The sequence below is a fragment of the Morchella sextelata genome, assembly GCF_020137385.1.
Source record: "Morchella sextelata strain SCLS chromosome Unknown scls_14, whole genome shotgun sequence".
Classification (NCBI taxonomy): domain Eukaryota; kingdom Fungi; phylum Ascomycota; class Pezizomycetes; order Pezizales; family Morchellaceae; genus Morchella; species Morchella sextelata.
The window spans coordinates 928084-955356 of record NW_025408629.1 but is presented as its reverse complement, the minus strand read 5'-3'; the positions used below and the strand labels follow the sequence as shown (position 1 = coordinate 955356).

General features: G+C 47.2%; 11 protein-coding genes across 11 annotated transcripts; 5 read left to right on the top strand and 6 right to left on the bottom strand.

Annotated features, from left to right (window-relative positions):
- Positions 1-1454: 1454 nt before the first annotated feature.
- Positions 1455-3069, bottom strand: H6S33_003110 (uncharacterized protein; the record flags this gene model as incomplete). The annotated part of the gene is made up of 9 exons (XM_044834464.1): positions 1455-1590; positions 1643-1680; positions 1755-1945; positions 1995-2074; positions 2131-2177; positions 2243-2593; positions 2683-2706; positions 2809-2825; positions 3057-3069. The coding sequence occupies 9 exons, from the start codon at positions 3067-3069 to the stop codon at positions 1455-1457; spliced, it is 897 nt and encodes a 298-aa protein (XP_044692317.1).
- Positions 3070-4279: 1210 nt separating this feature from the next.
- H6S33_003109 (uncharacterized protein) lies at positions 4280-4825 on the top strand (the record flags this gene model as incomplete). Its single annotated transcript, XM_044834463.1, has 3 exons — positions 4280-4327; positions 4438-4571; positions 4642-4825. The coding sequence occupies 3 exons, from the start codon at positions 4280-4282 to the stop codon at positions 4823-4825; spliced, it is 366 nt and encodes a 121-aa protein (XP_044692316.1).
- A 1052-nt stretch (positions 4826-5877) lies between these two features.
- H6S33_003108 (uncharacterized protein) lies at positions 5878-6293 on the bottom strand (the record flags this gene model as incomplete). Its single annotated transcript, XM_044834462.1, has 3 exons — positions 5878-5899; positions 5998-6051; positions 6133-6293. 3 exons carry the CDS (start codon positions 6291-6293, stop codon positions 5878-5880), a joined length of 237 nt encoding a protein of 78 aa, XP_044692315.1.
- A 781-nt stretch (positions 6294-7074) lies between these two features.
- H6S33_003107 (uncharacterized protein) lies at positions 7075-7293 on the top strand (the record flags this gene model as incomplete). The annotated part of the gene is made up of 1 exon (XM_044834461.1): positions 7075-7293. One exon carries the CDS (start codon positions 7075-7077, stop codon positions 7291-7293), a length of 219 nt encoding a protein of 72 aa, XP_044692314.1.
- A 382-nt stretch (positions 7294-7675) lies between these two features.
- H6S33_003106 (uncharacterized protein) lies at positions 7676-9204 on the bottom strand (the record flags this gene model as incomplete). The annotated part of the gene is made up of 5 exons (XM_044834460.1): positions 7676-8490; positions 8557-8714; positions 8791-8815; positions 8863-8975; positions 9041-9204. 5 exons carry the CDS (start codon positions 9202-9204, stop codon positions 7676-7678), a joined length of 1275 nt encoding a protein of 424 aa, XP_044692313.1.
- A 541-nt stretch (positions 9205-9745) lies between these two features.
- On the top strand, positions 9746-10132 carry H6S33_003105 (uncharacterized protein; the record flags this gene model as incomplete). Its single annotated transcript, XM_044834459.1, has 1 exon — positions 9746-10132. The coding sequence occupies one exon, from the start codon at positions 9746-9748 to the stop codon at positions 10130-10132; it is 387 nt and encodes a 128-aa protein (XP_044692312.1).
- A 533-nt stretch (positions 10133-10665) lies between these two features.
- On the bottom strand, positions 10666-15030 carry H6S33_003104 (uncharacterized protein; the record flags this gene model as incomplete). Its single annotated transcript, XM_044834458.1, has 18 exons — positions 10666-10938; positions 11005-11160; positions 11213-11304; positions 11357-11663; positions 11755-11940; positions 12032-12443; positions 12500-12645; positions 12723-12795; positions 12872-13012; positions 13120-13179; positions 13240-13396; positions 13494-13561; positions 13656-13853; positions 13944-14007; positions 14086-14338; positions 14392-14487; positions 14563-14680; positions 14756-15030. 18 exons carry the CDS (start codon positions 15028-15030, stop codon positions 10666-10668), a joined length of 3075 nt encoding a protein of 1024 aa, XP_044692311.1.
- A 2595-nt stretch (positions 15031-17625) lies between these two features.
- H6S33_003103 (uncharacterized protein) lies at positions 17626-19458 on the top strand (the record flags this gene model as incomplete). Its single annotated transcript, XM_044834456.1, has 3 exons — positions 17626-18318; positions 18382-18634; positions 18686-19458. 3 exons carry the CDS (start codon positions 17626-17628, stop codon positions 19456-19458), a joined length of 1719 nt encoding a protein of 572 aa, XP_044692310.1.
- A 2253-nt stretch (positions 19459-21711) lies between these two features.
- H6S33_003102 (uncharacterized protein) lies at positions 21712-22149 on the bottom strand (the record flags this gene model as incomplete). The annotated part of the gene is made up of 1 exon (XM_044834455.1): positions 21712-22149. The coding sequence occupies one exon, from the start codon at positions 22147-22149 to the stop codon at positions 21712-21714; it is 438 nt and encodes a 145-aa protein (XP_044692309.1).
- A 269-nt stretch (positions 22150-22418) lies between these two features.
- On the top strand, positions 22419-24303 carry H6S33_003101 (uncharacterized protein; the record flags this gene model as incomplete). Its single annotated transcript, XM_044834454.1, has 2 exons — positions 22419-24196; positions 24252-24303. The coding sequence occupies 2 exons, from the start codon at positions 22419-22421 to the stop codon at positions 24301-24303; spliced, it is 1830 nt and encodes a 609-aa protein (XP_044692308.1).
- A 204-nt stretch (positions 24304-24507) lies between these two features.
- H6S33_003100 (uncharacterized protein) lies at positions 24508-26945 on the bottom strand (the record flags this gene model as incomplete). The annotated part of the gene is made up of 12 exons (XM_044834453.1): positions 24508-24525; positions 24595-24614; positions 24689-24716; positions 25245-25347; positions 25427-25491; positions 25719-25775; positions 25834-25839; positions 26044-26080; positions 26146-26185; positions 26514-26577; positions 26752-26781; positions 26922-26945. The coding sequence occupies 12 exons, from the start codon at positions 26943-26945 to the stop codon at positions 24508-24510; spliced, it is 492 nt and encodes a 163-aa protein (XP_044692307.1).
- Positions 26946-27273: the final 328 nt, after the last annotated feature.

The following is a 27273-nucleotide window of genomic DNA, read 5'->3' as shown; positions in this document are numbered from 1 at the left end:
CCATGCAAGTAACCAAAGTTGAATCGAGGGAAACCCATGCAGTGGTGGTTACCCATGAACCGTACTCTAGATATCATGTAGCCCCAAAAGACAAGATTTCAACTAGGTTATATTTAACATGAACTATTTACAAATTAAAATAGACAGACGAGAGTACCTTTATACCCCAAAGTCGGACTCACAACCACATTAGTCCGTAAGCGTGGGTGTCTTGATACATGCATGTCCTATCAAGAAGCATTCCAGTACTTACACACTACTCTCCCACGGTAGCAGAATGTATGGACACATCAATCGATCCAAAATAATCGTGAATAAAAACCACCTTTGAGTCTAGTAGGATGATGGGTCAACTGCAAGTATCAAATTAAGGCCAGTGCTATCGTTTCGTTGTACTACCAACGTTTTCCAATTAACTTTACCCACCTAATTTTAGGTCGTATGAGTCTACTTTTCCTGCAATTGCACTGTACCTTTAATATCCCAACTTCATCTCGAGATCTCTAATTCATCTACAGGCTGTATTCTCCACCAGGGTGAGCCTGTGGATAGTGATCAATTAGTACCTTCGTAGCACTAAACGCAGCGCACGTACATGCATCTACATAAAGTGCACTCGATAGATACCTTAGGTCTAGAAAACAATAGCCTAAATATTCCGCAACGCCGAATATTGCTTATAGGCATGGGTCCCACGTCACTGATTAATATACAGAGCCGCAAGTCACCTCCGGGGTAGCAAGCCTCCCAGTTGGAATAAGATCGTTATCCAGCACCAATCACTGAACAGCAGAGTAGCCCCCATTTCATTCACAGGAAATCACTCATACATGCAATCACCTACATCAAGATCTAGATCATCTACCCCGCACTCTCGCCATTCGGTCCGCATGATAGCTAAATCTTAGATTCTATTTCCGCCCCGCCGTGGATGTTTATTATACAAAAGAACTCCGAAACCAAAGACTAGATACTAGTTATACAAAAAAGAATAAGGAAATACTACCACTTGTTTACAGTCCCTGTCGAACCTCAATCGCAGACTTTTATATCCAACACCATTCAAACAGTAAAGAAATATAACGAAAAGACCCGCCAGCCCGTCCACCCCCGAACCCGGAACCCCGTGTATTTATGCAGACAAGGAGAGAGAAAACACGATTCATAAACGAGCGACAGATTGATAGACAAGGAAAAATAAAGAGAGTGTTTATGCGTATGCAGTTATAAGGGAAAAAAGGTGTCACGGAATTAATAAATCCTGATCCGATAACTTATTAGAACAAGGGTTGTTGGATCTGGAGGGTGCTGTTACTCCGGAATACGGCACAGCACCCCACGATACCCTTCAAGTCCAGCCCATCAACAATGGGCTATAGGCACATTTCTCCGCCTTTCATGCATGCACGTGAAATGGGAAAAGTCTCGCATTCCCGTTGCCCCCATTGCTTCCGTCATCGCGACACCGCTGGCATTTTCCAGCTAACCAGATCCTCCCTTGCGCGCACCTCGTCAACTTCTCGTTCACTCTTAGTGCTCCGGATACTACTTCTGCCGCTTGCTCTCCTTTCCGTAGGTGGTATAGCAAAGCTAACAATGCTTAGTGAATCACCGTCCCGCTTTCGTCGCAGATCGCTGGTACCGAGGTGTGTGTTTCCTGTGGTTGAATTCCCCCCACCGCTGCTCACAGCGCTCAACGAATCACTATCACTGCCGTCGATTCCTCCCCGACTAAGACCCCCCTCATATCTGACTGATTTGGGTTTCCCACGGCGGAATCGTTCGGAGCGGGGGGTCCAGCCATCACCACCGGCAAAGATATCATCTATGCATTCCTCCGGGTTGAGTTCACCTGCCTGAAGTTGCCACGAAGCTGCGAGGGTGCTGCGGTACATGTCGTGGATCGCGCTTCTGTCCCGCTTTTGAAATCTGGAAATAGAACGATCTGTACATGATTAGGCAAGCTCAATGCTGGGGGTTGATTGCAAACTCACGTCCGGGGTCTTCCACATCTCGAGCTTCTCCGATTATTCCTGCTATACCACCAAAAACCTGGGCGCCTTGTAATTGTGGACTATGACTTCCCGTCAGTACATGGTAAGGGTAAAACTCTGGAGTAACAAAACTCACGCTATGAAATTTTCATCTCCTCCGACCTGGGTCAGCGCAACTGTGATCTAAAAGTGTCGCATCCACATTAGCCACATATCGGTATTTCGGGATCAAATATCGAACCACGTACCTTCAAAGTCGAATTAATCTTGCTATCCTGCATCAGATACCTCCTTGTATCCCTATGGACCTGCGTATACTCCGCCAAATTGAGCTGCACCGTCCCCAGTGTAATGCGCTCCCTCGCGCCCGCATACTCCTGGCAGACCTCAAAGATGAGGAGCTGTTCCTGCAGCATCCCATTTCGCCCAATTGTCATCCGGATCTCTTCGCAGGTATGCGTGAAGTGCCATGCGACCTTATGGTCCTTTATTGTTTCCTTCGTGGTGCGCCCTCGGGCTTCGGCGCGATTTGAGCCCTGGAGATGCCATTTGACGTATGCTTGACCGGAGACGAGCGGGACATTGTTGAGGTCGTGGATCTGCGAAACATGTCAACTCGGGCCCTATGTCTAAGAAAGAAACAAAAAAATGTTTCGCCAATACTCGGGGAGAGGCGGGGGGCTGTTACTTCTATAAAAAGATCGAATCTAGGCTGTTTGTAGAATAATCACATGTCAGCACTCGAAAAGAGAAAGAAAAAAAAGGGTTGTTAAGGACACGGTTCGAGTAGAATGGGTTTGGTTTGAAAGCATACCCGGCGGTTTTTCGGCACTATAATATCGTCGAATGAGAAATCCCTCGTCAGCACACCTCGTCGTAGCGATGAAGAGGACGATGAGGTGGAAGAAAAAGTGTAACTGGAGACGGGGCGGGGGGGCATGTGTGGTGCTTGTGTAGAGGCCGTAGGAGACGGGGGAGACGATGATCCAGAGGAAGACGTGGTGGAGTTTGAAGAGTGGGAGTGGGAGGAAAAAGAGGGAAATGAGGAGGAGAACTTCATACCAAATGTCTGCATTGCTGCTTGCACCTAGCGTGAGATGGTGGGGGATGGTAGAGATATAGTCAAGATCGGGCAAGAGGGGGAGCAAAAAAGAGTGACCGGAGTATTGGCAGCGGTCATGACATTTAAGCAAGCATGCGGGAAAGTCGAGTGAGGGAGAGAAGAGAGCTTGTTCGTATGGTATGGTATGGTATGGTATGGTATGGATTGTATGTATTGTATGTATTGATTGCTCTACTACTCTATGTAAGTAACTAAGTAAGTCTACAATGAACGGTCAGAGGGGTGTGGAGTCAAAAATAAGGGACAAGGCCGGGGGGGGGGAGGGGGGTGGGGTGGAATGGATGAAATCCGTAAGCGGCAGCAGCTGTGATACCGGAGAGCGGATGACCGGGGGGAGGTCAAGGAGAATAAAATGGGAAATGGGGATGGGTTACTGGCTGGGTGTGAGTGGTTGGCTAGGTTGGGGTTGGGTTGGATGGATGGGTTGGATGGATTTGATGGGTGCAGTTACAGCAGGCAAGAGCAAGTATCAAACAAAGGTGTGGGTGAATGGACAAGTTGACAGGTTAGGGGCGACGTGATGGATGGCTCCCCAAGGATCAACTCCCAAAACGACCAGGCACAGTGAATGAACGAGAGGTGGGGATGCGAGAGCTGTGATAGGCTGGGTGGGTGTGGCTTTTGACTGGAAACACTTTCTCGACGAATATCTGTGGTGGTGTGAAGGGAAGAAGTAATTACATACAGACCGGAAAAGTTGTGTTCCTGAATAATGCCGGGGCCGAGAGAGGAAGGGGGAGAGATCTGATCTAAAGGAGCGACTTTTGCAAGCTTCAAACGAGCAGTGTCTTGAAAATATAAAAATACGAAGAAAATAGAGTGGGTTGCCTCTTGTCCCGGTTGTTGGGAGGGCTGGCTGAGCGAGTGTGATGCTGCTGCTGCTACTGCTGCTGCTGCTTGCGGACCAAGGAAGGAGAGTTGTGGTAGCTCCTGGGGGACCTTACAGGCTTGGGACTTGATTTCGCGGTCCCGATTCGGATCTGCAAGCAGCAGTTGCCAAGCGTGCTGACGTCCTCATGTCCACAAGTGACCTGAACATTGTGCCACGCGTATAATTCTGCACGGCGTCCTTGGCGTGATAAGCGATGAAGCATTCGAGTCAGTCCCAGGGCTTCACCCAGCAGCGACACATGCACTCAACCCATCAGGTCCCCTAATAATAATGTCACTATCACAACAACCCTACACTCGCTTCGAGATCGAGCTTGAGGTCTCCTCCATCCTGCCCTGCCCGTCCCGTATTCTCAATCTGTTTCATAGCTAGCTAGCTGGCTGGTTAGCTACATACCCAGGCGCATATCAACTAACATCATCTTGCAGTTCGTTCAATGCTTGGCCAATCCCTTCTACCTGAACTTTCTCGCACATTCAAAGGTCCTTGACGATGAGCGCTTCGTAAACTACGTCGTCTATCTCGAGTACTGGCGCAAGCCCGAATATGCCAAGCTCCTGACGTCCGAATACTCCCCCCTTCTGCCGCGATCATTAATATCTGGTCGACAAGCTGACACTCAGCTCCTCTAGCTACCCCGTGCACTCCCTCGCTGCTCTTACACTCCTTCAACAGCCACAGTTTCGTGCGGACATAATGAACCCCGGGGTCGCTCAGGAAATGCTCAACGACGTTGTCACTAGCATGAACCCCGAGACCGACCCCGGCCCATTGCCAACCAACGAGATCGTGGTCCAGCAGCAGAATGGCAACTAGAAGATTTCTTCTTCCGCCTGACACAACTACATGAAATTGTCACAAAATGATGTGTGTGTAGTAGTAGCGTAATTTATAATGCCTGGGAATATCCCGATTGACTCTACGTTGCGATTGTTTGAGGCCTTTTTGCGATAGACATACCTACCTGTCGTCATTTGGACAGATATATTGAAACTCCAGATTGTTCACCAATGTTACTAGCGTGCGGTGCACGTGATCTCGTGGGACTTTCGTGTAGAGTGCCCCCAAGTACCTTCCCGAGCGAGCGAGCCATCACGCCATGGGTCATAAGCTTCCACTCGAGTCGAACTAAGGGGCTCGAGGGCCTGTGCATAGCAGCGTTCTTCAATGACACAGAACACCGCCTCCCGAGCACCCCACATTTTAAAATGAAATGAAGAACCCCAAGATAGAATTTCGTGTTCGAGCTCGTAAGACTGCAAGTAGCACGACGTCTGTTCGTCTCCTCATTTCAGCGGGATTTCACACAAGTCGAAGCTCCCGCAACCGGGCTTCGTGAGAAACTCCGCTCCGTTAAGGAAGGATCTCCATCCGCGCTCAGATGTATTGTGATGGTTCCAGAAGGATGTCCGCTATAAATACACTTCTCCCAATTTCTTCTCGATTCGATTGCTTGCTTTTGCCCGATATCAGAGGAGTATCGTGTGGAAAGTCAAAACATGTACTCCTATTTCTTTAGTTACGACCGCAAAGTAGGTTGTAGTAGTACTTGAGGCCAGCAGAAAACGAAATGATAATGGTTGACACCACCACTACACAATGATACTCCATGCCATGTGAATTCAAGACGGGCGTGACCCTTCCAACGCTCTCAACAGTTCAACAAAAAACAAAATATCAAAAATGCCCGCAATGTTCCAGAAGAAGAAGCTCATTGAAAGGTAGATAGATAACACATACGTAACGCACACAAGCACATATCATAAAAATAAAAGAAGTCAAAGCCAGCCCTGTATGCAGAGTAGAGTACGTAGAGTAGTAGGCTGTATCTACTATCGCCTAGGTACATGGTACTTTGAATTGCCATTCTACTTCGCACCACCACCACATCTGCAAATCTCAAACCAGATTAGCGTCACACCCCAGGAGTCTACCGCAGTAGAGTAGGTAGTTGTTTAGCAAGCAAGCAAGAAGATGAAGATACAGACCCTCCACCGCACCCTCCGCCTCCGCAACCTCCGCCGCAACCGCCTCCACACGCACTATTCTCCATGTCAGCTACCTACTTCCAAGCTAGCTGCAACGAGGTGTCGGTCGGTCAGTTTGTTGACAGTCAGTCATACCCTGCTTCCTTATCACACGCAACCTCCTTTGCATCCCAACCACCGTCAGAGTTGCAGCCACCCCAGCGGCTGGGGGCGTGCTGATTGCAGGCCGTAGTAGCAGTGGTGGCCTTCTTCTTCGAGGGCTTCTCGGACTTGAGCTTGTTGAATATGGAGAGCATGTTTGCAGTCGGTGTATGTAGTCGTGTATGTAGTGTGGGGATGTGGGATGTGGGATGTGGGATGTGGGATGTGGGATGGGAATGGGGTTGTACCTACATTCAGAGCTTCGTTCACTTCAAGTACTCGACTTGTACTGTACCTTCAGAGTCTACGTAGTAACGGTGGGTATGAGCTCAAACTAGCTCATGTTGTATGGAGAGTGCCTACATGTATGTATGGATGCGCGGATTGCCTTGTGACCAGCCGATCCCTGAGGGGGTTCTCTGATCCATTGCAGACTAACTCGCAGTGTCGCTCGCCTGAACCCCGCGCAGTCATGGACAAGCACTCGGGCGGGATGTTCACAGTGAGAGACCTCGGGGTCTGACAGAGAGTACCTACAGCACCTACATGTACGTACGTGCAGTAGAGTACGATCGTGCTTATTGCATCGAGGTGCTCTTTCTGCACAGCTTCACTTCCTCCTGCAAGGGATGAAGAGGGAAATTCCGTGATGGTGCGCTGCTCTGAGAGACTCTCAGCACTCACTCCGCACTTCCCCTCTCGCCTCCGCTGCACCGATCCCCAAAGTGCACAAATCCCTGACCTGACCGCTTATCGCAACAACCCTCATCCGCCAAGGCGCCTGCCAAGCTCTCGCTTCACCCGCAAGCAGCAGCAGCAGCAGCAGCAGCAGCAGCAGCAGCAGCAGCATCTCTCAGCCCTTTCTTTCTCCCAGCCATCACCGACGACGACGACAACGACGACCACCGCTCCCGTACCGCAAAAGATCAGACCCCAATGGCATCCCCCCCACCACCACCCGCCATGAGCGAGCAGCAGCAGCAGCAGCAGAAGGAGGAGCACCAACGCGCTATCGATCGTATCGAGAAGGAGCAGCGCGAGATCCAGGAGGACATCGGACGGAAGCGTGCGGAGAAGGCCACGCTGCAGGCGGTGCACGATAGTCTCCAGAAGAAGGAGAGCGAGAAGCAGCAGCGCCAGGGCGGCAAGAAGTGAGCGTGGCCCGGGCGGGCGGGGCTGGAAATACGTGAGCATGTAGGTGCTTGTCTGAATGATATACCTGGTGTTGAGATGTGGGGATGCTTATGGGGTTTGTAGATAGATAATGTTTGTTCCTTAATCGAATACCATTTGTGGCCGGACTGTGTCCCGAAGCTTTGAAGAAGTCATAGTACTATTGAAGTCATATTCCGGAATACGAACCTCTCGGGAGATAATGCTGTGCAATTACCGTGCTTGGATATCTATGTATCTACCTGTGAATTGCCATCTCACAATAAGATGCCAAAATTATGTTTCTACAAACCGACCATTGGCCAGCGCAAGAAACCGGTCACCGATCATTGACCCTTACACAGATCATTGACCTCCGACCCCACTACTCCATCATCCCAAACTCCCCGCTCCCATTCCTCTCCCACCCGCCCAGCACCTCCCTCGTCTCCTCCTTCACCCTCCCCCTCTCCACCATCCGCGCCCCCCTCTTCACCCCCTCATACGTCTCCGCCGCCACCGCCCCCACCAGCGCCCTCTCCCCCAGCACCCCCGCAACAACACTAACCGCCTTCCAGACCCTTGCTTTACAGACCCTACTCGCCCCCGCCACCCCCGCCCACTGCTTCCGTCCCTGCAACACCCCCCCTATCAACGTCTCACCCCCCACCCCCCGCACCCACACCGCCGTCACATTACTCCCCACGGCCCTCCCGGGCGTCGCCCGCTCCGCCGCCCTCTTCGAGCACCCAAACACCACCCCCGTCGTCCGCACCGCAAACGGACGGAACTCATACCCGCCCCGCCACCTCCGGCCCACCAGCGGCGCCATGCGGCCACTTGCGCTGAAGGCCCGCTGGACAGAAGTTGCGGAGTACTCTGTCTCTGGTAGGACGACGGTAGAGGCGTAGGCGTGGTGAGGGGATACGAGGAGGGCGGCGGGGGTGAGGAGGAGACTGGTGCATTGGCGCAGGGAGAGCTTGTCGCTGCAGGATTTGGAGAGCGTCGGTGGGGAGTCGGCGCGGCCGGGCTTGGTGCGGATTGTGCCGAGGGAGGAGAAGTAGCCGCGGCCGCGGAGGAGGGTGCTGGTGGCAGGAGTAGAGGCGGTGGTGCTTGGCGGGGTGGGGGTGCTTGTGGGGAGGGCCCAGGGGGTGGCGTCGGACTGGGCGGACATTGTGAGTTCCATGCTGCCGTCGCCGCCTGTGCTGTGTGAGATTTTGTGCTACAGGCTAGGGGAGGGGTAATGATCGGGGTGGGGGTTTTTACAGGGTGCTTCGGACGAGTAGAAATGAACCTTCACGTCGGAGCGGATTGTAAAGGGCTGCGGTGAGTCTTCGGTGATATCTTCAGCACTGCGCCGATGTACGAACTGGGAGGTGTAGGTGCTGTCGCTGGCGAGCTTGAAGCATTCTTCGATTATGAAACTGTTCGTAGATAGTTATCTAGAGTTTAGTACAATACTAGTTGTAGATCTAGAATAGTTATTATTGTGGAATTCACCAATTAAAAGCCCTAATCGCAATAACTATACACCGCAGCACCCTCCATCAGCCTCCAGTCTCCAAACCCCACCGCACCACAAAGCCACAAAGCGCATGATAAACTCAACTTCAGCATGGCAATCATGCAGCACCAGTCCCTTCGCCAGCGGGATCTTGGAGTGCGGAAGACACTTCATCCCAGTCCTTCACAATCCCTTCTTTATTAAAATCTAGATCCACCCATCCATCCAGGATCAGCACTCACTCACCCCAGCGCAGCACACACAGCCTCGCCCTCCCCCGTTTCCAGAACCACGCCCGACAGCGGGACCCATTCCGTAGCGTCGGGGCGGGGCTTAGGCTTGCTCTTTGCCGGGAGCGCATTGTAGGCGCTGATTACGGCGCGGGCGATTGCGTCTTCGAGCTCGCCCATGGTTGGGTGTTGGTTGCAATGATAATTCTGTCGGTATGAATGGTGCCGCCGCGCTCCCCCGGTGTTACAGGTTGTAGACTGTAGTTGGTAGAGTACATATAGTCCGCATTTATCCTAACCCTGCCGGTGTTGACGGGCTTGGTTAAGGGCTTTCGGGGGGTGAATTAGTCATTGGCATCGAGCAACTAGCCCGAGGTGCCGACGTCCAAGACTTTGGGATGGCTTTAAGAGCGGGCGGTGGGTCAGACAGTTACAGTTGATGAGACAATTACATATCATCTCATCTCATCTCTGTAGCTACTGCTGGACTGGACTTCCTTATTGCGCCTTAGAAGGTGAATTACTATTTGCTACTATTGCTATCTGCTATTGGCAAGGTTGCGGTGATAGCGATATCTCGGCCCAACCAGGGAGTCACTCCCCCGCAACCCCACCCCGGCCCGCGCCCACAACTCTTCCCTCCATCCATCCACTTTCCCATATATATCTCTACCAATCGGCTAACACTATCATTACCACAACCCCCAGCTCAACATCCAAAATGCCCACCTTCCAACTCAACACCACCCTCCCCTTCACCGCCTCCCAAAAGGCCACCCTCGCCGAGAACATCACAAACATCCACTGCACGCTCACCGGCGCCGACCGCGTCGCCGTGCAGGTAATCTTCCGGCACCTGGCCCCCGAGGACCACTACCACGGGGGCTTGCCCACGGCCGCCGCCGTCGGAACCCTCATCTGGGTGCACACCATCTGCAAGAGCGGCCGCCCGCAGGAGGCCAAGGACAGGATCATGAAGGAGGTGCTGGAGATGATTGCGAAGGAGGCGGGCGTGGAGAAGCGCCAGATCCTGTTCTATATGCAGGAGATTGATATTGAGAATACGTTGCAGTACTTTGATGAGTTGAGTTTGGCGAGGAGGGAGTAGGAGGGGTGCGTGTGTGTATGGATGGATGGATGGATGGATGGATGGATGGATGGATGCATGGATGTAGGGAGAGATGCTTGGCTGGCGGGATACCCGGGTGGTGGGGAAGAAGGAATACTTCGTTGCATTACTACAGCGGTTAGTATAGGACAACTATCTACCTATATGTGCACTTGTCTACTTTCCTTTCGGTTTTTTAGCACACAAATTTCCCAAACAATCATCGAGTGATATCGTGTGATTCAAACTCGAGTGAGATTTATAGTAAAAGAAAAGATCTCGAACACTCTGACACAGTCCTCAGGGGAGTAAAACGCCTTGATCTATATATTGATATCTTCTATGGTATTTGAATATATATCTACATTACATTATGATTAGATTACATAAATATAACCGACATAAATCTAGAATAAATACATAATTGACTATAAATTAATGGAAAGGGGGGGGGGGGGGGGGGGAATAAAACATATAAACATCCTACTCATTAATCTAATACAACTACCCTCACAGTCTATGAGTTATGCAATTCAAAATACTATATTAGCAACTTCTATAATGGCCTTGTCCTTGGTCCCTTCCGGTACGGGGATAGTAATTATCGTTGCCGCTAGTCTGTAGTCCGTTCTATACTGGCCAATATAGCCACCCTCTTGGTCCTTGATGCTCACCGAGCAGTGTTTGAGATCAGTGCCTTGGTCGTGCCATATAACAATAGTATACGTGTCCCCCACGTCTTGCCTGGCGTCATATTGATCGTGCTTGTTGTGGATGGTGACAGTCCGGGATGAACCATTTGTAATCTGTAGATTACAAAGCATGAGAATCTTACAGAAAGGCAATATAAATGTGTGTAGGGAAAGAATTACCTGCTGAATACAGACTTCTCGGTATTCGTCATTTGCCGTTATATCGCAATCACCCTCGTCGAAATCATCTTCAACCATGACGGGTGATGCATATTGTGGTAAGATACTAGGCGCACTGCTCCGGCTAACCCCATCATCAAGGTACATCTCATAGGTCTAAAAGACGGGTTTAGTCAGGCATACTATCAAGTTACGATAAGGAACCTACGTTATCTCTTCCGGGATAGACATGGATTGTTATAGGGTTTATCTTGCCATCACCAATGTACTGACGAGGCTCTATTTGAGGAATAATGCCACCTGAATACACGTTAGCGGCCCATTTTCTTAATCAGGGAGATAACCTTGTTACCTTCTCTAATGAAAATCGGTGTGATATAAGGGATATGAGATATTTCGCTCGAAATATGTGCATCAAAATCCAACATGCTGCCTCCTTCAATAGCTGGTTCTAATGCAACTCCCAGGCTTCCATCGATCCTTAGGTTGAATGTGTACCATTTATTCGGTGCCGGGAGGTACACGACTGTGTGCCCATTATTTAAGGTATGGCTGTCCATGATTGGCGCAATAAGTAGATCCCGACGAACAAGATACTGGCTGTCCAGGTAATCCTGGCACTCGTTGTAAAATGATGCATCAAGTGTATCGGTCATCAACTACGTTCGCAAGTTTTGGTTAGCTTGACTGTTCACATGTATGATCAATTCAAGCTTTTAACAAGCCTATCCGTCGGAGGTATTGTATTACCATAGACCTCGCGATTGGCAGACCATTGATCTGATTCTCGAACATCGCGTCGTAAAGAAGTTGAATGAGACTATATCTAAGTTTCACATAGTATCTGCAAACAACCTCTACGGAGCGGTAGAGCCATCCTTGTTCTCTCTCAAGCTCGGGATGCTTGTTTATGAAATCCGTGTACGCATAGGGTTCCTAATCATGCCAAATCCATTAATACTGCTTAACTCAAACGAAAAGCCAATGATAGACATGCCTGAAATAACTTCCCCCCATTCTTTTTTACGTAGTGGTTCCTAAACCATGGCAGTAAAAATGCGCCTGAGTACCAACGGATGAGTAGATCCGGGTCACAAAACTTCTCATTCCCATTAGGCATGAAACCGCCGATATCGGAGCCAACAATGCTGACTCCACTGAGCCCAAGTGATAGTACTTGTGAAATTGAAATTTTCCAAAAGTCCCATGTGCTTCCATTGTCTCCCGTCCACAGCCCAGAGTAACGATGCATGCCAGCAAAACTTCCACGGCCAATGATAAAATTTCGTTTATTCCGACGCGAAGGAAGATTATTAAGACCCTGAAATGTCGCTTTGTGAAGATTATAAGAATAAAGAGCCCAAATCTCGATTGCCGGCTGCTTTTTCAATTCTGTCGCACATATTGCGTCGGATGTTAGGTTTAAGCGTGAAGGAAACCTAAGAGCAGGTTATGAGTTTCGAGGCCAGCATGTTATAATGGTTTCATAACATACCCTTTCATATCACCATAAGCTGTAGCAATTGAGGGAGTTGTCATATCTTGCCAGACAAATTCAAGACCCTGGTCAAAGAGATATGCATACTGCTCTCCCCACCACTTACGAACAACAGGATCGTTGAGGTCCGGATAGTAGCCTGCCTATAATGTGTCATTTTGTCAACAGCTGTATCCTAATGTAGAACCTTACAGTTATTTCAACGAGGCTGATCACTTACAGCTCCAAGATCCCCCCCGTAACTCACTCCTCCATGATATGGCTTCTTACTATTCCAGGTTTGCTCAAAGTTACTGTAGAAAAATCAGTATAACATACCACAATTATCTCCAGATCTATTTTATTTTTATGAAATCCATCAAAACATACTAGTCATCTCCAAAGCCTGGACGCTGGTGGATATCCTTAGGGTCAATTGTGATCTTCGATCCCCCCGAGTAACAAACATATTGAACATCGGAGGCTTTGCCACTAGTGCCTTGAGTATATCTATCATCCGTCACGAAATAGCTGTTACGGGGAAAGATATTGTTAGCCTCATAAATATCTTACATGTTGGTTGGAGCAAAGATCAAGGGTTACGAAGGCACTACATCTAGCCAGGAACTAACACTTACTTCTTTTCCAATCCCTCTTTCAGCGTAGGGTAGTCGTTGTTGTCGGGCCCACCATTCAAACTAATTATAGGTGTGATGTTAGTACAGCATTTGAATCCACGGTGTCTTAATCCTTCAAACATTTCCTTTGGATTAGGAAATGCTCTTGGATCAATAGTAAATGTTCTGTATTGATTTTGAAAGTCGACATCAATGTGTATCCCATCTAAAGGAATTTCGTGTGCACGATAGCGTTGAGCGGCCTGTTCAATATCGTTTTGGTTCATGTAGCCATAACCTTACATAAATTCAGATATTAGCCAATAGATCTGAATATTACTGTGAAACCAAGATCCATGTACTTCGACACCCCCTAGTTTGCAGGATAAACTTACAGCCTTGGTGATGTCCTAAAACATACTTGGGCTTCAGCCTTGGCCTTCCGAGGATGCTAGTATAAAGCCTAAATAACATGTTAGCTCAGCCCAATATCTATACCAACAGATGATATATCAATAGTACGCAATAAAATATAGCTAAACCAGATTACCACATACTTTACAACCTCTGGAATATCCTTGGCACTCATCAAATAGACATCCATCCCACCGAACCTTGTTGCAAGTTTTATACGACCTGCATTGGTCTTTGCAAAGTCAATGCAAACTTGAGAGTAATTATCGATGAATGTCGCCGTGACATTCTGATAGGACGGATTCGAATTTACATCCAAGAAATACGGGTCTGAATGGTATCTAATCCCCAACCAAAATTATTGTCAGCCCTATATATGGCTGTAATAGGCAGGCATAGGTTATGTCCCAAAATGATAAGTGAGTGCTTACAATGGCTCACGGTTATCAAGAGCGCCTACGTTATATGTCTGGTTATAGAGCATATTATCGAAGTCTACAGCGTAATTGGATTAGTAAAGCGGAACGGAACAGAATAAAGGTCTAGGATGAGAAGAGATCTCATAAGACTGACTGTAATAATTCATGAAAGAGGGTTTCTTCAAAAAGTTCTTGCCTCCCTGTTCTCCAAAACCTAGAAATTCGCCGGGTCCAGCCTTCACTACGTCCAAGACTATATTTTTGACCAAAGGTTCTTCAAATTTCCAACGGAAAGTTTTCTCTGAGGTCTGCCAAACAACCTTTTCTGCTTCACGAACTACCGAGAGAGTAGGGTGGCTTGCAGGGATTGGGTAGATATCTGGAGCAGCATGCAATCTACGAACAACCTACTAAATTCAGCAACGATAGAGGTACTATGAATGCATCTATTATAACGCACCTGGATGCGGAAAGGGTGTTTGTACAAATATATCATGGTGATCACCTTCCCATTTTTGCTAGCCATGAGGTCCTCTGGCGAGTTATACCTGACGGACTATCAACAGGGACGTGATATAGAAATCAGCGGAAGTAGTGCAAAGACCAAAATCAAAACCAAGTTATTATTTACCGAGAAGATGTAATGTTTTCCATCGCCGGACATGCTGAGAGTGGTATTCCAGTAGCATCTTTCTTCAAGATCAAGCTGGTGAGTAAGCCGAGACATGTAATCCTGGACGATAGTCCTACTGTACGTTTGGCGATCAAAGTCAGCAAAACTAGGACTTTGTATGCGTTCCCACAAACAAAGTTGAGCAACTTACGTATTTTCGTCTCTATAACCATTTAAACTTTTGACTGTGGGATCATATCTAACCCTCCAGAGTGTAGGTCTGATGAACTGAATGACACAAATAGTTCTGTCGTCAAAAAGGAGAGCGATGCCACGTTCCAGGATAATAGGATCGGTAGGTCTTCGAGGATTTGATGAAATTTGAACTTTTTTTATCTTTGTAGGTCCGGTGAATCGCTGTGCTGACGCAAAGAAGTCCTCTGCGCGAATGAAATTGAGAGGATCATCCAAGCTTGAGACCGACATCTCCTAATATATGCACTCTATAACGATCTACTGAGAACTCCTCAAATGGTGGAGGACTGAAAACCTTGATGCAAGTATATTGAAACTGAATGTACAGTGATTTCTAGCAGACTCACCGAGAATTTATAGAAAAGGGGACTGCGATTATCATTAAGGTGTCCAAGCTTAAGGACAGGCGGATCGGAGCCCAAGGATTTGGATTTGTACGAAGTTATCAAAGATAATGCCACCAGTAGCCTCGTGTACCTGGTACAAGGATGTTTGGGCGCGTCTCCCCACACACGTGTCACATGAGGAAGCTAAACAGATTCAAAGGAAATTCTTTCATGCGAAGGCATTCGATTTGAAAGATTTAAATGGTCTAGAAGAAGCTGCCAATTCCGTGTCTGTGCCCAATCGGCTATTACGCACACTTGCTCGGCCCTGTTCAAGTTGCAAGACCTACATTCGATGCTAGACATGGCGACAAGGCTGTCTTAGTTCCTCTCCTTTCGCTGTGCAGCGTTGCCTGGATTGGATTAGACGTCAAGACTCTTGGGCTCAGACTGCCAGAAGGAGGCCCCTCACTGCTTTTATCATCGAAACTGATTGTTTTGACCTGGATGGTGCATGCACATGCACACAAGCAGTTGATACTCACCTAAATCTCGACCAGCCGACGATACTCTAGAGCGTCGTAGCCTCTCTCATCTACATATTACCCGAGCTAGGAAATATTATGAGTGGAGCACCTAGGGCTACAGAAACATTGAGGGAACAACTCCTATCAAATATTCTAGCCCTGGGTATAGCCTCGTGTGATAGGGGTAGCATAATTCGGTCACTAGAGAGTTGAGTGCTTTCTTTACATTAGGTAGACACTCATCGACATGAGTGACACCATGAGCACCTCTTATGGGGCATGTAACATATATGTTTGTATATACATGCACCTATATGTACCTTGCAGATGCGCTACTCTGACCGATGGCCGTTTTTCAGAATGCTAGCCTACTCTACAATATGTCTACGTCGACCTACGCACATGCATGTACCTATCGTATTCAAAACGGGTGGTTACTGCTTGCCAAGGCGGCTGGTTCGACCGGTATTTAAGCTTAAAAGCGATCTCGTGCCAATACAATGGGGTTTTTCCGAGAGCCTTCTAGATAAATCTAACACTTTCAAGATCCAGAAGCGTTGTACTGCACGTTTTTGTGTGACTTCCCGAGCCCCTTAGATGATGTGGCAACGAGATTTGGTGGCTTGGTGTCCAAGGCCTTCTGTGGTGATACCGAATCGAGTGATACATTGTGATTTGAACCATTAAAATTGCAGGTTGCACGTGATGCACAACTGCAGCTGTCGGTACATGTACTTTTTATATCAGTAAATATACTACCAACGTACCAGCTATGATCATAATACCAAAATATAAAATGGAGTCGAGTCAACCGCAGTACCCCTTTGTTGAAAAACCCTACGCTTCAAGATTCGGTACGGTTGCTGGTTTTATAAACCTAGTGGTACTTTTTACAATTAATCAGTGCACCGGCCACGGTACTGGCGGCGCCAGATCACGAGAGATAATTCAGTTAAAGCCATAAGATGCTAGTTGAACTAGCCGCTAAACACACTGTCTAAATAGTAAACTCTCTACAGTGCTGAGTATTGAGACTTAGTCAGTCAGCGTTAGTAGGTGATGGTTTATCCATATCAAGAAATTTAATACCCGGGCGACATGTCCAGCCGCAAGCACGGAATATCAGAACTTCCGTTCCGTACTATATGTAGTAAGGCTAGGTGACTATAGGCAGAAATCGTTGCCTAAGCCGCGCTCGCCGTCGCATATCTGGTTGATTTATCACATTATGAACTACATGTACTGAAAAATAAATGACCAGGTATTGTTATTACATGTAGTATTCCATAAACATCTATTTCACAACCAGGCTACCATTCACCGCATCTACATGTACTTCTCCTATGCTGACCAGTGATACTTACAACCTGTGAAACCATCAAGTACATATATTCTTTAAAAGCCCAAACAAAGCATGTAGTCGATATAATATGTGTATTCTACAGGCCCAGCCTCTGCGTTCCTCTAAACAGTCTGTCTGGCCATGTACATTATGTACGTAACCTCCAATACCTACATGTTATTGTCTAATATTGACAGCAACAGTTAATGGCGTACTCCACATCTGAAACATCAACTTGGGCATTCGGCGGGGAAACAGTCCTCCTAGCTGACAGGTGAAATGAAGTAAGATAGATGCTTTCCTACCGCGGATCAGGGAGCCTGTGACAGTGGCTGTGGTGGCGCCGGCCGTTTTGGGCGCTACTGTTCCGAAACTCACCCCTACTCGAGCACCCGTAAGCGAATCATGGATGGTGACACAGGCTGGAGGTAATACAGGGCTTGGCGACAATCTTGATGTTGGCCCATCTTCAACGTCAACGCGTTTCCCAACAGAGCTTCACAGCTTCATCTGACGATCCACCTTCTCTGACGAACCTTCCAGAAATTTTCAAAATTGCACTCAATTTCCCCAATTTCTATCACTATCACAGAGAAATAGCTAAAACAGAAAAAAATAACTCTCTTACACTATGTCATCGTTACAGGATCTCCTCAATCCTGTTTCGTCTGGCCCTTCGTCCCCCGTCACAACACGTCTCCCAAGCCCTCCACCTGTGCACAAATATGGACTCGCGACCAATACGCAAGAAGCTGCCAGCGCTCTAGTATTATTTGCAGATCACCATCATCGCAATTCCTTTAGTCTTCCTAATAATGAGCACGATGGTGATCGGTCTCCTGTAACCCCTATAGCGACACACCATGATTCCTCGTCTTCTGATACGGTTTCCTCCTCTCCGGTACCACCTGTTTCTCCACGTCGAGTGGCTCCTATGAGAAACTCTGCGGTACACAAATCATCAAACGACTTCACCCAAATTCTTCGTGCCAGCAGCTCAGAGCGAGATGCTGATGGAGATGAGGAAGATGAGGAAATGGGCGAGGACAATGTTAAACCGCAGGGCCTGACTGACTACCGTCTTTCGCCGACTCCAATGGTCCAGGAGGGCTTGCGCTCTTCGCCACCTGCGGCATCAGCATCCCCCCCACCTTCTACCGTTTCACAAAATCTTAAAGATGTTGTAACCACCAGTATTACTGCCAAATCTAAGAAACGCCCATCGGCAAAAAATGTCCCCGCAAAGAAGAAGGGAATTGCAAAGCCCCAAAAGAAGAAGCGGAAGGTTGACGTAGAAGAGGATGATCTGGAATCCGAGATTCCTGTAAGACCTGCTGCTTCGTCTAGGAAGAAGAAGAGCCTCGCTTCTAATCCGAGCCACGCTCAGGTCAATGGCCAGCGACCTGCCAGTATTCCACCGAGACGCGAAACTGAGTCCCCGCCGCCAACAAAATCATTACCACCTCTCCCATTATCACCTCTCCCGAAGTATAATGCCGAAGGTATGGAACTTTATTGTGTCTGCCGGAAACCTGATTCTGGAAAATGGATGATTGGATGTGATGGTTGTGAGGATTGGTTCCATGGGGAATGCATTAATGTTGCCGAGAAAGACGGGGATTTGATTGATAAATACTTTTGTAAGCTTCATGACCGCGCTTCCCCCTTTATACCCCACTAACGTTGTCTAGGCCCTCGCTGTGAAGTTTCTGGTCACGGAATTACCACATGGAAACGGAAATGCCGTCTTCCAGTCTGTCGTCGTCCTGCACAAGTGGATAAACGCCCAAAACCATCAAAGTACTGCTGCGATGAACACGGCATTCAATTCTTCAAACTTCAAACTGCTGCACAATTGTCTCGTCCCGCCATCTCATCATCTGAGTTGGCCGTCGTTGCCAATGGTGTCTCTTCCGCCACCGAGTTCCGTCGTATTGGTTACCGCATGCCAACACCACCACTATCTGACGAGAATTTCCGTGACTATCCGGAAGAGATTGAACGTCTTGTAGCAATTGCCAAGGAGCGTGAGTCGTTGAAAAACCAAAGGCATCTTGTTGAGGATCGTGGGCGTTATCTTGACTGGACACATCAGCGGGCGAAGCGCATTCATGAAGAACTTAAAGCAGACCCAGAATCTAGAAATGTCGGGAAAGAGATCTGCGGATATGATGAAAGGTTTGCACTTGGTGAGGTTGAGTGGGCTGCATGGAGGAACTCTGAGGAAGGAAAGGAAGTCTTCAAGGAAGAGAGGATACCAGGGAGGGAGGGCGTTTGTCTCAAGAAGAAGTGTGAGAAACATGGCCCATGGAGACCGCTCTTCATGGAAGAAGCCCAGCTTCATGAGAGACTGCATCAGGAGAGACTTGTTCAGCTGAGACAAGAAGAGAAAAAGATCAAAGAACGCCAAAAGAGAAGGAGTGTAAGAGATAACCGCGAGGGAACTGTTGAGAAGTTAAAATGAAAGTAGTTGTGTGAATCGATAATAGGTCTCTTTTATCGCTGGTAATTTTGGGATATTATTGTGTTTTATCATTGTATTTATAACGTTGAACGATGTTAATGGAACTATATTATGATATATAATGACTTATTTGTTATCGCGTTTGTTTGCATAATGCAGTTCATCAGGCAATCTTAACACTGCAATTCACGGTTTATGTCCCCTGAATTGAAGTTCGTTTGAGTTAAAGTTCACAGTATTTTCTCGTTGAGCAGCCGTGATGCTAGACTCAGAAGTAGGAATGTTGATGCTCAGGTACTAACGATATATAGATGTTGATCCATTGGCCGTCACTTCCTGGTGCGCCTATCACCGGGGGTTAGAGTTCAAAATACAGAGAGATCCATGCACGGATGCCGGATCGATGAGGCAGTAGCATTTTATCCGCTACGCCCAAGGATAACCCGAGTAATGATATCGATTCTGAACCCCAGCCCTTGGTAGTGAACCCTTTGTGATCGACGGCCAAGGTAATAACATTTGAAGTGCATGCTTACATGCAGCATTTTTTTTTTTTTTTTTTAGCAAGTACTAGAACCTGTAGAGTAGTGAATTATATGATGTACATGTAGATATTTACATTCCAATTGGAAGCCACATACTGCATTGCAATTGTTACGGCATGCATTCCTGGCAGTAGAGTACGGTGACTTAAATTGGAACTTACTACAATGTTTTAATTAAATAAGTCTCTCCCTTTAGTCGAAATCGATCTCTGTTCCCAGCGTTTTTTCCAAGTTCTTCAATTGTACGTGCCCAAGTGTATAAGTAGTCTCACAGAAGAATTCGATGATCATCTTAGCAACACTTATAGAAGTATGAGAAGGCCTCGGACCTCAATGGAGGAAGATGAATTAAATTGAGCTGTCAAGTTCATGTAGAGTCCTTAGTTGATCCTACACGTCACTCTACATGTGGCTAGCTGCTCTGTGTATAGCCAGACCGAACGTGATTGTCATTGGCCCTACAAACCTCTAATCCGTAATAGTAATAAACCTCCCGGGTTCCCACGTCTTAGATGAAGTACACACTTGATCGAGACAACCCTAATATTTTCTCTTTTGGTTTCATACTAGACTTTCATGGTTCATTCTCAGGAGAACTCTCAGTGCACGGCCAACTAATCCAGTACTTCATTTAATTACATGATAACGACCCATTTCCCAGTCTGACACGGTACTAGATTAAAAACGTTAAATTTACTTCCCATTTTCTAGATCTGAAAATACTCAAAATGCATCTGAGACATGCTTATCTTATCGGATCTCCGCGTGTACGTGTAGCGTCGCCCCGCTCGGAATATTCCTTTGATTAAGGGGTGTTACCTTGGCTGATCAATTCTTCATAGAACGAATGTACGGGAGCAAGATGTCTTAACTGTATCTCAAAGATCACTAATCGAGTACATAGCCAGCAAACTCTCTCTAACATCCCAGGTTCTTGAGTCAATTTGTGGCAGTCTGCCAAACACATCAATGGTTACAAGGAGTCCCCAAACTGCCCAAATCTTTGATGACGGATTGGCTATAGGATGCACGTGTCAATTACGACGCTTTTTCTAGATTCGTTTTCAACACGTAAGGTACACGTATAAGTAGGAAGTAGCATGGACAAATTTGAGGCTCCACCTCCTTGGCAACTCCTTTTCTTGATAACAACTCATCAGAAAATCCCAATTCCCATTCAAACATTCTGCAGCAACCGATTTACCAGAATAAAGAACTTCTTGGTTTATTTGCGCAGAATATTACATGCTTAGGCACTACTTATACTGTTAAAAACGACGACACAAAGTCGCAATGAGTTTTCTTGCGAGTCTTCCATCCCCTGGTTTACCCTTTCGGTCTCCTGGCCTGCCGCCAATTGGATTCAACGCTGCCAAGGCATATGCCAATGATTCAGGATCCCCAGTATCTGCTGTACTACTTCTGGGGCTCAATTTTTTGTGCTCAGCATGGAAAATTGACCAGCACTCACTATTCGCGTCAGCACTAACATGGGGGATAATATGGGGTGTCTGTACAAGGGTTAAGGCTGGGCGGTATTCGGGAACCGGAACGGGACGTCGAAAAGGATATAGTATTAGTGGTGGGGGTGGATGGTCTGGTGGAGGAATTCCAATAATGTTGGCGGGTAGTATACTACTTGCAGGTATTTGCGAAAGCGCTAGCGGTGTTGAGAGTCCTTGGTTGAAGGTTTGTGGAATGTCTTTCATTAGTAATATACGCTCGAGATGCTGATTAAGGATCCATAAAAATCAAAGGCAGGTATTCCTTCAGCGGCATATTTCATACGATCTTCCTGGAGAATTGATAATGCCAGTGGATTACCGCTCCGCGGGATGAGAAGGGTTATGGTGCTAGTCATGATGGCTTCAGCAATAGCTTTACAACCGGCATTTGTGAGCAGTTCTGTATTGGCACTTGGTGTTTGTAGCGCTGTATTTTCGGCCTTAGCATTGGTATTACTGGAGCGAAGTCTGGCAGAATTGTCGGATGTTTCTGGGGTGCCCAATTCGAACTCTACAGGGAGTTTTGGCCCTTGGAGAAATTGTGCATTGATTGGGAAGGATTTGGGGATGTATTTGTCCCTAGGCTTTTTGGGGGCCAGCCTCACTTTCGAACGGTTTCCCTTGAGAATCTTGGGACACATGGGCGTATATTTTGAAGAAGGTGTAATCTTATTGGCATTGAAGCTGATTGTTATATCTGCGCTGGGCGCCGCTCAATGGGCTCTTACACCGTTTGTGGTGAGTACTGTTATTCTTCATCTGGTCTGGGATGAAATCACTAATTTATCAGATGATGAGATACTCCGCTGTCAGTGTAGGGTTTCTAGAATTAACTACGACTCTCCTGATGGGAATATTTTCGGTATTCTCGGTGATAAGGTTTCTCGGGATGGTTGGTGCTTTCGTCGGAATGTCTGGTTACTTCACTGCAAAACCTGGCACCGAGCGTGCAGCTGCCCTCTCGCAGTTATTCCACACACGTTCAGCGCAACTTGTGACGATCCTTGTATTTTTTCTCACTGCTCTGGTGATGTGGGGGTTTGCATATTTTAGCGAAAACATTGGAATGTCTCCGAAAACACCCAGTGCATCAGTGCATGTGCATGTACTTAACTCCGGGCATCCAATTCCAAAGCTTATCCAAGATGCTGAGGCACGCTACAAGCAAATGCAAGAAAGCCAATCAAACTCACTGTCAGAGGCCGTCATTGAGTATCGGCGACGCTATAATATGAATCCTCCACCAGGCTTTGATAAGTGGTACGAATATGCGAAGAACAGAGACTCCGTCATAATAGATAACTACGACACCATATATCACTCGCTCAAGCCTTTCTGGGGGCTTCCACCACAAGAAATCAGGAAGCGCGCTAGGGAAGCTATAGGTTTCAACGACCCCATCGGACTCCATAATAATAAGCTTCTCCATGCATCAATCCGAAATGGTGCTATCAACGTTGGCGGACAAGGCCCAGATTGGCAAAAAGAGGCAACTCAGCTCATGGTAGAGAAATTTGTCACTTTCTTACCAGATATGGAACTTGGCTTCAATATACACGATGAACCGCGAATTGTTGTTCCGAACGACATGTTGACCCAGTACCTCGATCGCGCAGACACCGTGTTGTCCAGAATCAAAAGCTCTGATCCTCTCAGCGATGATTTCACACCATTGCCGGCTGAGGAGCGCGGATCGGTACCGGACTTTCCTCGAACTCTGTTCAATGTTTTTGCTCACCAGCCCACTTGGAATGGAGCCCAAATGTCCTGTCCAGCTGATTCACCTGCCAAATCGATTGATATTGACGTCAAAGACGACATTGATCGATTTTCAGTCCAGCCACTTGGATTCATAACCAACACAACAGAGGCGTCAGATATCTGTCTATCCCCTAGTCTCCAGCGTCGCCATGGTTTCTTCGACCGTCCCAACGCATTTAACGTAGCGCATCAACTTATCCCTGTCTTTTCCCAAAGCAAGCCCTCCTCCTTTAACGACATCTTGTACCCATCCCCTTGGTATTGGGCCGGTAGAGTTGAATACGATGACGTAAAAGACATAGACTGGGACCAAAAACATTCCAACCTCTACTGGCGAGGTTCCACTACCGGTGGATTCTCTCGCAATGGGGGCTGGAAGCGTCAACATCGCCAGCATACCGTCACAGTCATAAATAAGAATGAAACTGCCAAAATCTTGGTCCAAGAACATCACGGCGGGTCAGGTGACTGGAGTGTCCGCGAAGTGAAACGAGAGAGCTTGTCGGGTCTATTCGATGTCCGCTTCTCCCATGTGGGCCAATGCGATGCGAAGGACTGCGATGATCAGCATGAATTCTTTGACATCGCGCCCAAAGCAGATCAAGATGATGCATGGCAATGGAAATATCTCCTCGATATGGATGGCAACGCTTTTTCAGGACGATATTACGCATTCCTTGAAAGCAACAGTGCCGTATTCAAACAGGCGATATTCCGTGAGTGGCACGAAGAGTGGATTGTGCCCTGGGTGCATTACGTACCCGTTTCGATGGATCTCGAGGAGATTGCAGAGATGATGAGGTACTTTGAGATGGAGCAGGAGGGAAAACGAGCCATTCAAAAGATTGCGCAGGAGGGTAGGAAGTGGGCAAAAGCGGTGTTAAGGAAAGAAGATTTTGAAGTCTGGTTCTTCAGGCTGTTGTTAGAGTAAGTTGGGCCAGCGCCATCCTTTAATAATTAGCGGCTAACAAATGGTGTTCAGATATGGAAGAGTTATAGATGATAATCGGGAGACAATTGGGTTTCTAGGCTAAAAGGTGTAAACGCCAAAAGAAGTATAGACAAGGGAGAATGGTTAATGACAACTTTTCTTTTGGATCATGATTGTACTACTTACCTGGGAGGAGTTTGAAGGATTGTACCTACAAAATGTTTTTAGAAGAGGAGTAGGAGACTGGGAGAGGGGTGCGTTCATTTTGCATAGGTGTAAACGGTCTTAGCTGGCAGTCTTATAGCACCTACTCGGTAATATCTAACTATAATGTATCGTCGGTTTTCTTTTTGGTGTATCAAATGTCCGGAAGAGTGCCTGGCGGTGTTTTTACCTCATTTAATTTATTAGATCCTGTACACAAATGCATTTAGTTGAGTTCCCTCTGGCTTTGAGGGGTTTAGGGAGGGAAGGGGAGACACTGTGACCTTTATCATGATGCCAGATGTATAGAAACTGTTTATTCTCTTGAGAAAAGAGCAAAACCTCCGAGTTCAAGGAATTAGATTTCTAAGAAAAACCCTTTTAAACAAAGACTCGTTCGCCGCCAAAGTGCACAATTAGAGGATGCACCAGTCTCGTAGAGACCATACGGAGGGCATCCACTTGCTAGTAGATGAAAGGAATCTCGGAATGTAGCCCGATGGATCCAAATTCATATTAATCACACCAACTAAGGACCTGAGCGACACTTGATGCCAGAGTGGCTTTACAGCCTGCAGGAACCTATGTGGTGTAATGGGGAAGTTAAGGGTGTAGTTTGATTGCTGGAGTGCCTGACATGCACAATCATGGCCGGTCACTCGCTCCGTTGACTTACCCAGCATTTTCTGTGGGCTAGTCTGGAACCCACACCGCGCTAGTTCGATTTTGCGGGAAGTATTCCCCGAAAAGCTCCGGCGAGAGAGAGAGAGCTTAACCCCCTGAAAGATAACCCGGTTTTGGGGGGCATATCGGTGTCTAAGGGAAAACTTAAGCCCGTACCGTATCTGTAATAGATCCTTCATCGCCCTGGCCGCTGTGCGATGAGTAGATGGACCCACGACGTCGAGGGGTCTTGGGTATCATGGCTCTTGAGATGGACGGGCTGTCTTGTGCTCAATTAGACTTCTTAAGATTGATAGACATTCGAGGAGGATTCTGCTGCCTGTATACTTGTAACTAACCTACCAGCCCTCCGATACACCGCCTTGTGTCTCTGGCTGGAGGTAGTGTGTGTATCCGTTCGAAGCTAGTCAATGTCTGATACCCCCATTCAATCCGGAGGATGAGAGAAGTTGAAGGTACAGACCTAGAAATTCACCTCTGTTAATACTTGGAACTAGCTGTTATGTAGGTACATGTATACTAGTATATGTAGGCCTCTGAGTAAGTCCGGGTAAGGAATACTTGCTCTTCCGTTCTTCCGTTCATCCGATCCACCATTTCGGGAAGATGTTAAGCTGTTGTCATAATCACGAAGGTATTGTATCCTATCCTCTTTTCTCTGGGAGACATTGAAGGGGCGTAAAGAACCTACAAGATATAGACATTAGCATATCGATGCAATACAAGGGCCAGGGCAGTGGTGTACTCGGCGCTTATATAGGTTTTCTTATTGCAGCGTAACCGATGGGGGGAGGTGGGTGTTTGCCTCGGGATGGAGAATCTCTGGGGTTGGCCATTGTCGTTATGGAAATCTGGCGGAACTGTGTGCGTAGTTGACGATGTGTCAGTTGGAGTGGTGGATCACCAACTATTACTCGTGCAGTCCACTTGACGCTAAACAAACACGGCTAGCTACCGAGCTCATATAACGGAGATTTGGCTTCCCTCTAGCTCTGGGTCCTCTGAGTATTAGAATATAGTCACTTTTATACTGCACGATACCTCAGGACCGACAAACCTTCCGTTAAATAGAATTTCCTTTTGGGACGGAATAATTACTGTCTCTCACCTGGTTTTTAGCCGTTGTATTGGATATCATATCATATATATCCAGGCTAGAAGGTTATTTTCATTGACTATGTCGGAAAAGACTACAAACCTGTGTGACAGCGATAAATGTCTAAGTCCTGGCAACTTACTTTGTATCAAAGACACCTTAGCACATTTACACCACCCCCTAAACTAACCTAACTCAACCGTGTGTGCTCAGAGTTATTACCCAGTTCTACAATTGGCGAAAAACCAGATCTTGGAATTCTTCCCCATCAGTATAAGACAATGTTCTCCCACCACTTCTCCTTTCCCTCTTTGTTTCACTGCGTTCACCTTCAGATGACTCATCTGAGAATTTATTTTTCTTTTGGGCGCAGTTATGGATTTTCCCATGGCCCTAAAGTTAGGGTTAGGGTCGGTTATAATCATAGAATAATTTTAGATGGGGTTTTTTTCAATAAATCTTCCTCAATTAATTGGTTCTCTCCGGTTCTCTTTTATCCTCCTCTTGTTTGTGCATTTTCTTCTTTAAATGCGTATGTTAACTTTACTTCTATGTAACATGACTTACATAGTATTCCGTACGTATATAGACGCCGTTCTAATGAGCCTATCCGGTCCACCCAACCTCTAATTCGCCGTAGCCTTTGATGAGCCTAACGTGACGGACAAGTTTTATTATTATTTCAGTGTGTGAGATTGGATGTTGTTCTTGGTTCCAAGCGCCACGGTCTAGAGGACAGCTATTATAAGATCAGATGTCATGTCGTGGTCATTGATTAGGTCATGACCATTGGGACATCAAATCCTCCTCACTCACGGTCATGTCAACGAACTCTAATACCCCCATCCCGAATCCCCCGGACGTCTCCCCAGCGCATCAGATAGAAAGCAGTGACGAGCTCGACCGCCGAGCTTTGACATCTTGCTACATATGTATGTAGGGCATATCTAGGGCAGTCTTTTATCACAACTAAAAATATCTACCGTATTTTTAGATGGCTTCTTCAATTGTTAGTCACGAAATAGGTAGGTCACTCATATGATCATGGGGGTTGCTGCGCTGCTTCTTACCTTGATCTTTTCGGTAACG